At 39.2% G+C, this 15,246-nt stretch overlaps 1 protein-coding gene across 3 annotated transcripts; it reads right to left on the reverse strand.

The window, feature by feature from the left end:
* Positions 1–1,389: 1,389 nt before the first annotated feature.
* ARHGAP11A (Rho GTPase activating protein 11A) lies at positions 1,390–13,213 on the reverse strand. 3 transcript variants are annotated; one of them, XM_062494865.1, is made up of 12 exons: positions 13,059–13,213; positions 11,041–11,111; positions 10,625–10,721; positions 9,848–10,098; positions 9,215–9,375; positions 8,961–9,107; positions 7,947–8,021; positions 7,134–7,301; positions 5,800–5,935; positions 5,375–5,483; positions 4,442–4,589; positions 1,390–4,044 (listed from the first exon to the last, which is right to left on the reverse strand). In XM_062494865.1, the coding sequence occupies exons 1-12, from the start codon at positions 13,182–13,184 to the stop codon at positions 2,456–2,458; spliced, it is 3,078 nt and encodes a 1,025-aa protein (XP_062350849.1). In that variant the 5' UTR covers positions 13,185–13,213; the 3' UTR covers positions 1,390–2,455. The 3 variants fall into 3 exon arrangements, with proteins under 3 accessions (XP_062350849.1, XP_062350851.1, XP_062350852.1); XM_062494867.1 differs by having other exon boundaries at positions 13,050–13,213; XM_062494868.1 differs by lacking the exon at positions 7,947–8,021.
* Positions 13,214–15,246: the final 2,033 nt, after the last annotated feature.

A 15,246-nucleotide genomic window follows, 5' to 3' on the forward strand; every position in this document is an offset into this window, starting at 1 on the left:
GGTTTACGGGGTAGCAACACGGCAACCATCTCCAAGGACTTGCAGGCTCCAGATTAAGCAACTCCAGACACACCACCCAGAGCAGAGGTTACTTGCTAAATGAAGTCTCTCATCTAACACAGCACTTGGCAAAACAGCAGCTTCTAAAGGTTTTTATGCACGACACTTTCACTGCTACCGACAGGATCATATCCCGGTTTAGTATAGCTATCCACAGAAAAAGTGAGATTATTCCCCCATAAACCACAACAGTCACATTAACTACACTTGCACATCTAGATTATTCTTTTCGCTGGTCTCTACTACATGACACAAGCTGTAACTTGCAGGATTAAGCAGCAGGGACTTCCACTCAGTCTCTAGTGTTTCTTTCTGCAAAACATTTAATCAACTTTACATAAAGGGATGTATGTCCAACTGTTCTGCAAAACCTCTAAAAACAGAACCCAAATTTTAACTTTTTTTTTCCTGCTAAGGTTCCTTTGTCAGGGTGCTATCAAATTCCCTCTACAAAGCTAAATTTAGATGTTTCAAGACTAGCTTGAATGGATGATCAAAAGTAGCTTACTGCTCCACATAGGACACATTGTTAATATATACCAAGTATTTTGAATTCTAATACAGCTTTGACGGTCTTAAGTCTTCTAAACAAAAATCAGTGTGACACCCCACTATTAAAGGAGTCACACCTCATTTTCTTCCTGACAATGACTTCCATCCTATTTTCAGCTCCTACGTCCTTGCATCAGCCATGACAGGTGCAGTATGTTTTGCTGATGATCCTCACCCTCAGTAAGATGATCCAAAACATGGTGCTCTGGTGCCTGCTCAGCCTATCGAGGGATCTGCCAGCGCCAGCTAAAGGCAGAGGGCAGGAACATGCGGACAAGCCGCTTCCTCTTCTGGATGGTGGTGAACTGACATATTCACTCCTCTACTTCATGAAACCAAAGCTTCCCATTCTTAACCACAGCACCAAGCAAGCTGAAGACCTCCTCACGGCTGGCTCTGTGCTATAAGACTTCACAGTAATACAGCAAGAGTGAGGCAGGAAGTTTCCACAGATCAAGGAGTTGAACGAATTCAACTTGCAAGTTGATAGATACATGGGGAAGGAGACAGGGAACAGGAATTATTTTCTTTTCTATTCTTTTGATTAACATACCCTTTTAAGAAGTTCAGAAGGCTACTGCTGATAAACTATGCTGCATCATGCCTTTTGCTAGTTGTGAGAATTACCAACATGTAGCTAAGATGAACAAAAAGGACAGCCAGAACAGAATTACTTCCGACATCAGTATTTTCAGACTTACAGTTTTGGTGTCTACAGTCTGCATATAGTAGCACAATCTAACTTTCCAAGTCATTACAAAAGAACAAACTCAGAAAAGGGAAAAAAAAATGGTTTTATTAAAACCAAAAGTATCCAGTGCTTCAGCTCTAACGTTTTGCCAACAAGCAATTCACACATACAAAAAAGCAAATGAACAGTTTCAAGTGTTTACTTTTAAATATTTTTACAACTGATGACAGACAAACAGTTCTCATTCCAAAGGATGTAAACATTTGCTTGTGCAAATCAACCTTTAACACGCTATGGCTTCTTACATTTGTCTCTCACAACACTCACAGCATCTAAACCCAGCTTCTGCACCACTTAGTTAACATAATTCTACAGGTCTAAAAATAAGTTAAAATTCCCTTCTCATGTTAAGATAAAACATTTTATTACTCATAACTGAAAATACTTGGTACCTACTGCAGAACACAACACTGGATGAAGTTAAGACTTTTCAATTCTTGAATAAACTGCGTATTTGTTTTCCATGTGTTCTAATAATTCTCCAGTGTGTGTGCACACATGGATTACACTTTGACATTTACCTACGGAACAAGAAAAATGCACTCCCAATTTACTCCAACAAAAATAAAAAACATTGTCTTAAAAGAAACAGAGCTCCTATGAGGTCCAACTTAGTAGTAGCAGGGTGCTACAATACACTTAAAACTAAAAAGTAAATAAACTTAACTACTAATACTCAGCATTAAAACACTTCCTTTCACGTCTGTTAAATTTGTTTTAAATATCTGAGAAATTGTTTTTGAACTTGATACTTAGTCTAACCACTGCAAGAACAATTTTGGGAGATGTAGCATGTTTTTAGAAGCCAAGATAATCAAAACTTGAGATCCAACACAAACATTTGTGTTAGATTATTTACAGATTATTTTTGCTTTATAAGTCAAATTCATTTAGTTCAACTAACATTTAAAGAAGTTTCAGAAAATGAAGAAAACCTCAATGTGAAACAAGTTGCTATTTGTACATCTTCACAACCCATTCACTTAAATGAAAAATTGCAAATAAAAAGAGCTAGAAAAAAACCCATACAAATTCAGATTTTTCCAAAGGTTAACCAAGTTAGAGAGCCCACTTAAGCCATCACACTTGATCTTATAAGTCTACTGGCTTCGCAGCTGGTAGCAGTTTTACTTCAGATATTGGATTCTTTGGAGAGCCTCTATAACGAACTCTTTCTTTTCCTGAAGCACTTCTTGTGATCATAGATTTTTCTGAGGCAGCACCTGGAATATTTACATTTGCATTAACTTTCAAACTGGATTTAACCATTTCATGATTGGTTAGATCTTCTAGAACAGACTTTGGTGGATGAACAGTAGATTTTTGTCCGTGGACTCCAACAGATCTGACAGAAACATCAGGCTTGTCTGATGGATTTAATGGCCTGCAACATGATTTGGATGTTAAGTCTAGCTGCTTATGAACTACAGAAACTCTGTCATGTGTGCTTTCACTCCTGCGTGGCAAAAGCATGGAATTCTTGGAGGGTTTTTCTGTGCAGGGGAATAGGGCAGAATCATAGCTCAAAGATTTAACAAGTGGTGAACCAACACCACTTGACTTAAACATCTGAGAGCTTACAGATTGTCTGTTAGCCTCCAAAAGGGAATTCATTCTTCTTACAGACTGTCTAACTGGAGTACGTTGAAACTTCAGAAGTGGTTTAGTTTTGCTTGTAGAATTTGGATCATTTAATGAAAGCTGGTTGAACCACTGTATGTGGTCAGAAACCTTCCCATGGTCAGAAACAGTCAATGTTTTAGTTAAAACCGTATCTGAATTTTCAGCTTTCAAATATTGGTTGCCCGTTTCATTTTGTGATTTAGGCAACTGTGAAGTAGGTGTCTGTCCTGCCAAAGAAGGTTTAGCAGTACCCTCTTCCAAATTACAGTGCTTTACCATACAGTTTTCAGCTCTTTGTGAGTGTATTAATTCTGTTTCCTCTTTTCTTCCAGAGAAATCTGATTTATGCAAGTCATCTTCTGTTGAACTGTTCTCAGCTGTAAACTTATCTTCCTTGGCTAGTAGTTGAGGCAGAGGAAGTTCTTTTAGTTTCTCTATATCTGGTTTTGGGACCTGAAGTTCAATCTCAATGGAAGTTTTAAAGTTTCTTTTCTCCAAAACGTCAATTTCCTCTTTCCTTGATTGCTGTTTATCAGCAGCAGAAGACTGATTAAATTGGTGCAACAGCTCTCTGGATTTTACATTTGCTGGATTTTCAGAAACTTCTTCCACTAACACTTCTTTTGCTGAACTGAGCCCTGAGGGACATGCCGTTTCATTTAATATTTCACTTGCTACAACTGAGAGGGATGGTTTTTTATCACTTATCAAATTGTGGAGAATACTCCCAGATGCAGAGAAGGCTTGCTTAACTTTCAGTAATGTTTCTGTAGTTGAATTACTTTCATCTTCACAAAGCACAAATTCCAAGTTGTTGCCTTGTTTGCTTACAGTTGCAGATTTGAATTCATCTGGAATAACTGGTGGCTTTCCAAATATCAAAACAGATTCTGAAGAGCTGACTCCCATTTCAGAGTGTCCAGGCAGAATCTGCTCATTCTTGCTGATCACCTGAGAATCCATAACAGCAGGACTATTCCATGACATCCGGTGAACTACCTTATTGGGACATTTTGGAGTTAGTAAGTTCTCTTCTGACTTGCTTACATTCCTGGAACCTTAAAATAAATACCACAGGGTTCAAGAAGAATTTATTGTGATTTCAATAACCATAGACAAAATTCTTACTAAAAATAATTATCAGAGTAGCACTGAATTTAAAGACGCCATTATACCCTTAAATTTCAGAAATATAAAAAAGTTATAATATTATAAGTGAAATCATGCATTTCCTCTTATTTAACTAAGAGAGCTTCTTAATTACACTAGAAACACAACAAGCTTGTTCTAAACCAACTCTTTTTCCCAAGAAGCCATTAACATGCAAATGACTTCTGACTTAGCTAGAAGCATACTTTTAATCCAACTGCTTTCATACCTTTATCTACAAAGTTGCTTTTGCTAAGTAAAAAAAAAAACGTTTCTCCCACGTAATACATGTGGTTAGGCAATTACCTTTCTTAGGGAATTTTTCATTGACATATGGGCTGAAAAGTACATCTCTTTTTGCACATTCAGTTCTGCTTTCCAAACCTTGCTGACTTGCAAGACGCCTTCCAATATTTTCTGATCTATTGCCAGCTGCACATCCTGATGCAGTATTCTTGAACAAACAAAAAGTGTTAGCTGCTTTTATACAAACTTGTAATTTGGAATCTCATTTACAGAGGAAGCTTCAGGAAACTACTATGCAATTCAGCCACAGCAGCCTTTTCTTGGCCATACTTGCTCTTGCCTTGGTTCTCTGCAGACCTAGGTGGGGAACAGCCTCCCTGCACTCAGGTACACCTGATCAGTATGAACAGTGTGACTCTGTGCACAGGCTCTGCCAGCACAGACACTCCACTCAGGAACAGACCCACTGATCACAAGCACGGTGGGTTGATGCCAACAAGCAGGCAAGATCCCCTCCAGCCACACGCTCGCTTTCCCCATTCCCCAACAAGATGAGGGAGAGAATTGGAAAGATGAAAAGGGGGACACGCACCCCAGAGACAAAAGAACCCAAGCCCACACATGATGCAAAGATCATCACTTACAACAATCAGGCCAATTTTCAGCAAGTCTCTGCACAGTGGCTACTTTCCATAAACCTCCATCCCAGTTTTATTGGTGAGCTTAACATTATGTGGCATGGAATTGCTCCTTGGTCAATTCAGATCAGCTGCTCCCTCCCTCAGCATCTTTTCCCATGCCAGCCAAACACAATCCAAGCTGATCAGTTACTGCTAGGCAAATAAACCTCAGGTTTCTTGTACTTGACAGCAAGCAAGTTCAATTAACACTGGAGTTCCCTCCATTACAAAATACATCCTTCCTGCTCGTGAAAAGCAGTACCCCAAACTTTGGATTAAAATTGGCAGTCTAACAAGAGGACTGGGTACTCACCATTTCTCTGCTGCTTTTCCCCAAACCAAATTTCAAGCGTAAAGACCTACGAACCATTTCTTTTCGGCTTATCTTTGGAGAAAAACAACCTGTCTTCCCTGATTCGGCCCTGGAAATACAAGGAAATTCAGCCTGGAAATACAAACTCTTTATGAGGGCAATGAAAACATCCTGACATTTATTTACAGTTATTTCCCCCAGTTTTACTTATTTTATTGCCTTCTTGCCCATCTTTTTTTACTAGGCACAGAAAGCTACTATACCAGATCCTATTTTGTTTTGAACTCAGTTTCACAACATCAGAAGACCTGGTAGTTTTAAGATTACTATAAACATTTACCAAAACCAATAACTTAAGAGAGAGAGAGGTCATTATTCAAGGACACATCTTCCCAATTTATCTTTAGGTTTTGAGAGTTAATTACCTGTATAGTTTTTTGCTTGCAAGTCTTTTACTTCTTCTATTCCCCGTACTGGACACATGATTTTCACCCATGGTTGAAGGGGATAGTGAGGTTTGTGATGACTCAAGACACACAGAAGGACTTGCTTCAAACTGAACTACAGGGACAAAATTATATTTCTATGAACTTAAAATAGTCACATTTTTTCAGATAAAGACTTGCGAGTCAACACAATAAAGAACAAGTTTTTCAACAGCACAAATTTTTTGCTTATTTTGTAGTGTGTTGGCTGGAAATTACTTTGACTTCCACTTTAAAATCAAAGCTGTTGCTTGTAGCATCTATAAAAGTGGCTGAAATGCAATTAATTACATGCCACAGATAGTACTACCTCCAATAAGTTTCCACACCATTATCATCAGATCAGTTCCTCAAATGTAAGAGCTCAAGAAGAAAAGTTAGACATAGTCTCATTATTATTTACAGTGTGCTTTTTTTACATACCCAGCCAGAACAGCTAAAGCAACAATGAAGAGTTACTTCTTTTAGTACTGGACATTTTATGAAACACATGCATCACTGTCATCTTTATAAAATGCCATTGCTTTAGTTTGCTTATCCATAGAAACAAGAATTTCATTGAGAACATGAAATGATTTAGTAAGAAAAGCACTAAGTTTTATAACACTCATTTGTGGAGGGAAAAATATCAAGAAAACAGCCAATCTAGAAATATTCTTCCACTCTAAGTTCAGCTGGCAGCACATGAACGAACCAAATAAAAATAAAACAGGATTTTCAGAATAGCCTGATGGTTGGAAGCGCTCTAGTAAAATAAAGTGGTACTAAAGTATTGTCAAACAAAAGTAACATTTTTCTCTAGAGTTTGGAGATGTAGCATCTAGAGGAAAAACAAGAGGTGATAGGATACAAGAAAGAAGCTTTATAAAAGCAGCAATGACATTTCACAGAGCTAAGATCAGCTATTTAAGCTTTTAGGAGACACAAAGCCACCACTGTCAAAAGGTTGGAAGCACAGGCAGTCTTCATGGATTTATGTACCAAGAAAGAAACAGTACAAGCTGAGTGATGCATCGGGAGTTAAAAAGGTAAAAGGATATCAGGATTGCAAGTATGAGAGCTCAATAGAACAAAAAACAAGAATTTGGCTTTTGCTCAATCCATGTAACATGAGTCACCAATGAACAAGCATACACAATTGACCAAGGTGGGGAAGTAGTGCAAGGAACACTTCAGCAATGAGTACCAATGACTGTCTAACAAGAACAAATGGCTCCACTCTTAAATTGAACAACTGCAACAACCACTTCAAGGAAAAAGTGATGCCACTATACCTGAGGCTGGTGTTGAGCTGCTGTTAAATATGCTACTTGGTAAAAACTCAAAGGCAAAACTATGCTTAAAAGATCGTCTCTTCTTGCTGGACAAGCCCTGAGAACAATCGGTTGGAAGTTTCCGCTTGGTACTCGGAGTAAGAACCACTGGAGTCACTGATGAAAGGACTAAAATTTAAAAAAATCAAATTTGCAGTAATAGCTTAAAAGTTGGAGAGTAAAACAGCTGTTTTGGGGTTTTTTTTAACTCTGAAAAAAAGCTTGTTGCAAAAGCTTAGCCAAAGTGCATGCATTTTGAACAGGCAAAGCAATCAGTACAGCTTAGGGTTTTTTTTTTTTTATTTTGCTGTGTTCTTTTCAAGTTTAGAGTACCAGAAAGGAACATGCAAACCCACACATCAATAAAACAATATAGGTATTGGAAGGAAGTAAATGTATAGTCATCTTCTGCAAGTTTTAGAGACCAAGTGCAAAAGAATTTTAGTCTTTGCTGATTCATTCCAAAGATAAAATGCTGCACTACTGCACTGAAGCCTTAGTGGTTCATTAGCTAAAAAGCACAAGTTTGGTTGGGTAATCCCCACCAAGCTAAACCACACAGCCCTCTACTGCAGTGATTGTAGCTGCTCCAAGAACTACAGCAAATGCAGTATCCTCAAATATGTATCAATATTCCATTTTAAACAATTTAATTTTAATCACTTTCCCTCAACTAAGTTCTAATTCTTTAGTTAAAAGAAAATGTTGAATATAGTTAACAACTCCAGAAGATACTGCATGGGCTTTACTCTGTACAAATACACCAATACCTACCGCTTCTGTCTTGTTGAGGAGTAGTGGAGGGTGTTCTGTTAGATTTAAATTTATTCAATGCTCCACTAACAATATCTGAAATGCAAGACACACCAAGCAATCAAATTTAAATGGCAAGCTTGTCTTGCTCTGTTTTCAACTCGAGTTTAACTTGCATTTTTCTTCAAGGAGAAAGAAAGCAAATCAGTTTAAATGGTTGTTTTATGTACAGAATATAATAACCCGAATCTTCCCACCAACATATTTTTTATTGCTTTCACAACAGCTGAAAAATCTATTTTCCTTTAAATAAAAATTATTTTAAGAAGCAAACAAAAAAACCCAACAAACAAACGAACAGAGCAGAGAATTACAATACACAAAAAAAACCAATACCACAGCTAAACATACAATCATACAGCCTTAATTTCAAAACACTGTCAGGTTTAATACTCCAGGTACATGAGCTAAATAAATACCTATGTTTTTATAGCAATACATAAAAGATCCCTTTGCAGTGGATTTGGATCAAGCATACATGTTCCAAAGTATTTCCTCTAAGAGAGTGCAGAACTGAAAATGCACCATTTGATTGTCCATATCCCCCTCTCAACCCTGTTGAAAACTGAAAAAGCCTCACCCAAAATCCCAGATCCATACCAGAGCACACAATATCCAATAACATCCAATTCAGATTTATACTTCAAAACACAGATTAGCTCCTCTAATTCAAAACCCACTTGCACCCCTGCTTTCTCATGGCCCAACTTCTCAAAGTACATATAAGAGCACCACTTCAAATATTAATCTGGCTACACAAATCCAAAATAGCTTCTTTAGCAGGCAACAGACATCAAAACTCTGAGTAAATATACAATAATGTGATTGCTGAAATCTTATACAGATCTTGCAAATTAAACCCAACCAGTTCTGAAGACATCTGTTCTGCTTGTGGAAAAAACGAGTGCTAAGGATCAGACTACCTGAAGTCTCAGTTCTGTACTTGGTTTTGAAAGTTTCACAAAACATACCTACCCCCAACACTTCGGTGCCTCCTCCTCTTACATTCACTGGGAGATTCATTTTCACTGTCTTCTTGGCCCCACAGTGAGGGAGTAGATTGAAAGACATCAACACCTAACATTGAAGGAATCTTTTCCAAGATAAATTCTGGTACTTGTCCTGGAATAGTCGAGAAGTACTTTTTAAAATAAATCTTAAAAGCTGAAAAGAAAAGCTGTACATAGGTTGGTGCATCGAGACACGTTGAGAAGCATTTACCATCTTACCAATTTCTGCCGCATGGTCAATAAGTGTTTCCACAACAGCAGCTTGCAAGCGAATTTTTTTTTCTGTACTAGTAGACATCTTTTCATTTTCATTCGAGTGCAAGAGGTTGGGAGCAAAAATTACTGCCAGATTACTGCTATCCATTTTGTTTTCACTGGATCTTAAAAAGAAAAGGCTTTTTAAATTTACATCGTCAGTATATAAGCATGGAGAAAGAAAAGACCAAATAAGATAAGTGCTGTTATAAAATATAAAAATGGACTCATTCACTGGAGTGCTTACATAACAAGATTAATGTATAGATTTATGCACTTCAGGCCAGATAATTGCACAACTATGTTACTGAAATCAAGAAGCTCTAGATCCCCCTCAGTTTTAGGGAACGCAAGGTATCAAATTACGGTAATTCTGCTGAACAAAGCTTGAACAAAATCAAGTCTCCAGTTAATTTAGTTTTACATAGAGAGAACCCTGGATTTATGAAATAAAAGACTATGACTGAATTTAGTGAGTATCTGCAGATATGTATGTTTAAAATGGCAAACCACTCACAGAAAGTTACAGCACTTGCCTGGACAGAGAAGTGGTTAAGGGAATTCAGAGCTGTTTACAAGCACACCCTTTACACTGACCTTAAAGACACAGTTCTCAGAAAGTTAAAAAAATATCTCAAAGCTGCAATTGTTCTATCAGCCATTAAACAGGACAGCAACATGGTTGCAGTCTTCTTCTCATTTCCAAGCTGCTGAGCTTTGAATAGTCCTTCCTGCAGGTGAGGTGGGAGGATGGGTTCTGGCAGCTCTCTAAAGAACTGTTTGAGAAGCCCTGCAACATCACATGGCAGTGCAGCTGAGAGGCAGTTTTCACCTTGATCCAGTTTACTCTGAAATTTTTCATAAGAAACACAATTTAAAGTCTTCAACATATTGTCAGATTTCTACATTTAGGCAGTAATGCTCTAGCCTATGTCACAACAGACAGCGTATCTTCCCCATTGTTAGTTTTAGCCTTGTCATGTTTAACCCAACTACATTATCTACAATGAGAAACAGGCAAGGTTGTCAGAACACTTGTGTTAATTTAGAGGTTTCCCATCTTCCCTCCACCAGAACAGCGCTAAACAAATATCCTCATAGTGTGCACAATTACTAGTAAGTTTTTTCAGTCCTAAATTACTCTCATCACCCAGAAGGCAAAATATTTAAAAGGAAAAAAAAACAAAAAAAAAAAAAAAAAAAAGGGGAAGCCTGCCAGCTTCTGGGCTAGATCTCCCGTCATTTCTAGAGCAAGCAATGTTGCCAATCCACTTCCAGTATCAAAACTCAAATATGACTGAAGAGTCCAAAGATTAAAACATGCTCAAGTGAAACACAGCTTATTAAGGATAAAAGAGACACATTAGAGAATACCTTTAAAGCTTTTAGGCGAACAAGAGATCCAGACTTTCTGAAGAGCCCCTCAGTATGAACATGTTCTTCCAAATATGCACATGTTTCAACGAGAAAGCTGAGGAAAGAACAGTAACATAATTCTGACGCTCAGAACAAAGCTTGGGGTTTTCCCACAAAAACTATTTCACCAATTTTTGTAAAACTTAATATATAGAATAATTTCCCCCAATGACAACAGTATAAAGAAATACAACTGAATTGGAGCTCTGAATTCCCTAGCTTCTGCATCCCCCCTTTTCCACCTGGAACTACTCTTATATGCCCCAGAAGCTCTAGCAGGCATGGAACAAATATTACATTCCTCCTTCTGACAAGAGTTCATACCATAAAGAAAGCAAAGTAAGCACAAAATCTAAAAACATATTGTAATTTACCTTGGAATATAACCATATTCTGGCACAAGTGATTGTGGCAACGCATGAAAAGATATTCCAAAGATTTTACCCTGAAATATAAAATTCAAATCATGTCATTTGAGAGTTGATATAATTATCAAGCACATATTACAAAGAAGCACACATTCCGCAAGTAGACATACGGGGTAGTTAAGGCAAAAAAAAAAGTCTTTCAGATAAGACAGATAAGAGCTATTGTCTTGGGAAATCACTGTCGTCTCCAGAGATCTAAAACTACAGCTGATTCTAGTTACAGGTAACACCCTAGATGATTGTGAAACAGCAGAAGGCTCTTCTGCAGTATGTGTTACACTTCTTATTTTACAAGAAGTTAGTTTTCCTATAGGACTCACAAATCAGTAAGGATATTAACCAGATTGTTCTGGAATCTCATCTTAGTTTTTCAAATTGACTATATATCCTATTTTTTCTTAACAGTCAACACAAGAGAATAGTAATAATTTTTTTTTTAATAAATTTTTCTTCATCTCAGAAGACCACTCAAGACCACTTTTTTGGTAAGGATTAAACTCAACGGAACAATCTAGACAACTGTTCTGAACCTCATATTTAGCATTTCTTCTTAAAAAACTGATCTCTAGTGCCTTATAGCAAAACATTAGAGTATGTTACATATTAGAAAATAAGTAAATCTCATCAGTCATTACTATGATGTTCACCTACAGCATCAACAACTTCCACATCCTACAACTCCTACTTTATTTTTTAATATTCATATTTACAGAACATACAAGCCAGTCCCTCTCCCAACCAGAAGAGAACTGAGATCATACCCAACTTGTTCTTAGGGCTGAATGCAAACTCTTAGTCATTCATAGTTGAAATTCAACGTGCTGTCCATGGTCAGGAAAACAGTTAATCAGTAACTAACCCATTAGACCCAATCTAATCTACAGCAAACAAACATCATACAGTCAGGAAAGAGAATCAACACATCTGTCATTGTGTTCCAGGTTGCTGCTAAAACTACAAAAAGAAAATTAACTCCAAGAGAGAGCTGTCTCCCTTTCCAAACAACTTAACTCCAGCAAGTCCTCCCAACTTCATTAATTTATATTGGCCAAGGATTACTGCAGCATCGTGTTATGTCCTCTCAGCCTTACAGAAAGCTCAGTCCGAGGATGTTCAGCTCTGTCAGACCAGTTGCACAGAGATCTTGTTAAATAAATACATTAAAGAGTCCACCAGAAGACCAGTGCTCTGAAACGGACTTCAGCGCTGGTATCCACTATAATAGTTCAGTTTTAAATAAGAGTCCCGAGACAGAAAACACTTTTTTTTCCTTCATGAACTTCAGAATAGGTATTTAAGGTAACGGGAGAGATTTCATTCCTGGATCACCGGCAAATAAAGGCAAGAGCTGTCTGTGCCAAGATAATTAGTCATGCCTTATGTTAAGAAACCATGCAAATAAAGCCCTTCAAGAAAAACCCTAAAAACCTAATAAATCAAGTAAAAGACACGCAACTTTTAGAAACAACACTGCGGCCACATTCCAGGAGATAATACAATTATTAAGATTTGAATTCCGTGGTGAGTGACATCAATCACAGTGAAGCATAAAAAGCTCTTGCACAGATCAGGGGCGAGCGTGCGTATTCCAGCAGCCAGCAAGTCCACGGACAAAAGAGGAACACATCTCCTTTGCCATCTGTCCCGCCCGGCAACAAGCGACTGCCGGGGGTGGGGGCATCCAGCGCCACTGAGCCATTACCTTCCCGAATCATAACACAGACTTATAACGGCCCCCTGGAGCACTTGCACGCTCAGGAAAAGGGGAAAAAAAAAAAAAGCTCTGTTCACCACGCCAGGAGGTGACGCCCTGTTAGGGGCTGGCGGGAGCCGCTGCATTACGGGAACGGCACCGCTGCCGGAACCAGCGCTCCCGGCGACAGGAGCAGCCCCTGGACCCGTGTGAGCCTTGGCTGTGCCAGGCCCGGGAAGCGAAGCCTTCCGAGCTCCTCCGCCCCGCTCACCTCCGCCGCTGCTCCCGGTGCCTTGGCCGCCGCCGGGCAGCTCCCGCTCTTCACTTTGATCCCGTACGAAGCCCGGAGCTCCTCCAGCACCGCCAGCCGCACCAGCCTCCGCCTCTGCTCCGCCATCCCTGCGACGCCCACCCTCTCTCCCCCAGCCCGGCCCCGCCGCCCCTCAGACCCCACCGGGCGCCATCGCGGCCCCGCTCAGCGCTTAGCTCAAACCCAGCGCGCGGCCCCGCCCGCGCCTCTGATTGGGCCGTTCGCTGTTCGAAATCAGGCCCCGGCCGCCCAACGGCCGCGCGGGGCTGCCCCGCCGCGCCTGTCTCCGAGCGCCGCCTCTTATCCTACCCAGACAAGGACCCCGCGGGCGATCGCGCTGGGTGCCTAAGGGCCAGGAGGGGTGGAACAGTGGGAGCGGCCTCATCCCTCCCTCCGCCCCTCATCCCTCCCTCCATCTCCCCTCCATCCCTCTATCCCATACCCCCTAAACCCCAGCCCTTGCCCGCCCCTCGCCCCCTGGCCTGGCCAGCGGTGCGGAGTTTGGGGATGATTCAGTTAGTGGTCACTTGGAAACAAATGTCTCTTTCTCCGAAAATAAGTTTCAAAGAAAAATATCTGCCCACCGCAGTTTTATGGGTAAACTGGAATCCTCCACCGTACCTGAGGACCAGGGAATGTCGGATATCGGCGTAGAAAAAATGTCGAGGTTTCTCCCCATCTTTCCGTCCGATGGAAACATGCCCATGTTTCCGTCACTGGCGTTGCTTTCCCCTGCGTTACCTGGGCTCTGTGGAGTTCTGCCCGACGTGATCCATTATTTCCTTCGTTTTCTGCTGATAAAACCACACTCCGCAATTTCAGCACTTGAACCATTAGCGCCAAGTTTGGCTTGTACTTCCTAAATTTGGGTTCCCTTGCCTGCTCCGTACAGTGAACTCAGACACCTCCTGCAGCAGAGACATTTTGGGCTTTGCATCTGTCATTACAGGAAGAACTGCTTCCTTTTTTCCCTTGGTGCTTTTTGTTTGTTTTTTGAGGTTTTGTTTGTTTTTTGGGTTTTTTTTTCCTGTTACGGAGTAACTCTTCAAATGCCAACTGCAGTCTCTGTGTAGTCAGAAAAAAGCACTGCACCAAAAATAAGCTTTCCAGCTTTTCCTTTATAAGTATTCTTGTTACTTCTAAAGCAAGTCTTACTTCACTGAGAGAAACACTAAGATTACCACAAAGCTTAGACACAGAACGACAGCAAACTCGTTATAGTGCTCTGAACACTTAGGGACACACAAAAAAATAAAAAATATGACGAATAAAAAGAATAGCTAGAATTTTTCCAAATGTCAGCAAAATGTAAACAGAAAAAGACCCCTCTAATAAATTATACAGAAGAAAGACTTAGCAGCAGTAATAAAAAGCAGATGAAACACAAATTTTCTTAAGTAAACCCCCATAATTGTGATTATGGATGTCAAAATCATGTCATTGTACAAAAGTAATACTCCTCTAAATGTGGTTCTAATGTAACCTTAGTGTAAGTATTATTATCTGTCCTGGCATTGAAATGGCATGAAAATACAAAATTTCAAACCTGAAATATCACTAAATTTATCTAAATATGAGAAAAATAAAGGAATCAAGTAAATACCTACCATAAAATTTAATTTAAACAATCTCTATCCCAACTTAGTTTTTTGTAGTAATGATGAATTACGCAAGAGGGAGCTATGACTGGATAAATACATCATAACTTTTCATATTGAGTATTTTCTGTTTAGTATGCAATTAAGAAGAAACACATTATGATAGTGTGTACTGCAATTTTTTTACTTAAAAAATGTGGTGTGGGTAATTTTTTTACCTTTTGCAGGAGATATTTAAAGTGATGGTATTATCCAAATTTTGTCAACATAATTTGTCAAATATTTTAATATTCTGTAATTGACTATTTTAGCATGTTTCTGTTTTATTTGCAGTTAGAGACTGGAGCAGGAAGAATTACTTTGCAAATAAGAACTATAGTTTTGCAACCAGTTGTAGCATCCCATCTCAAATCTATTACACCCATTTGAAATTGAACTGGGAAAAATAGACAGCTATTTGGCATTGTCCTGGGGTGACTTTGTGATGCTTGTATCCCCAATACAATGTTCTGCTTACACCGGATATTGAGTTATTTGCAGGGGAGAAGGAG

This window comes from Cinclus cinclus, chromosome 6, assembly GCF_963662255.1.
Source record: "Cinclus cinclus chromosome 6, bCinCin1.1, whole genome shotgun sequence".
Lineage (NCBI taxonomy): Eukaryota > Metazoa > Chordata > Aves > Passeriformes > Cinclidae > Cinclus > Cinclus cinclus.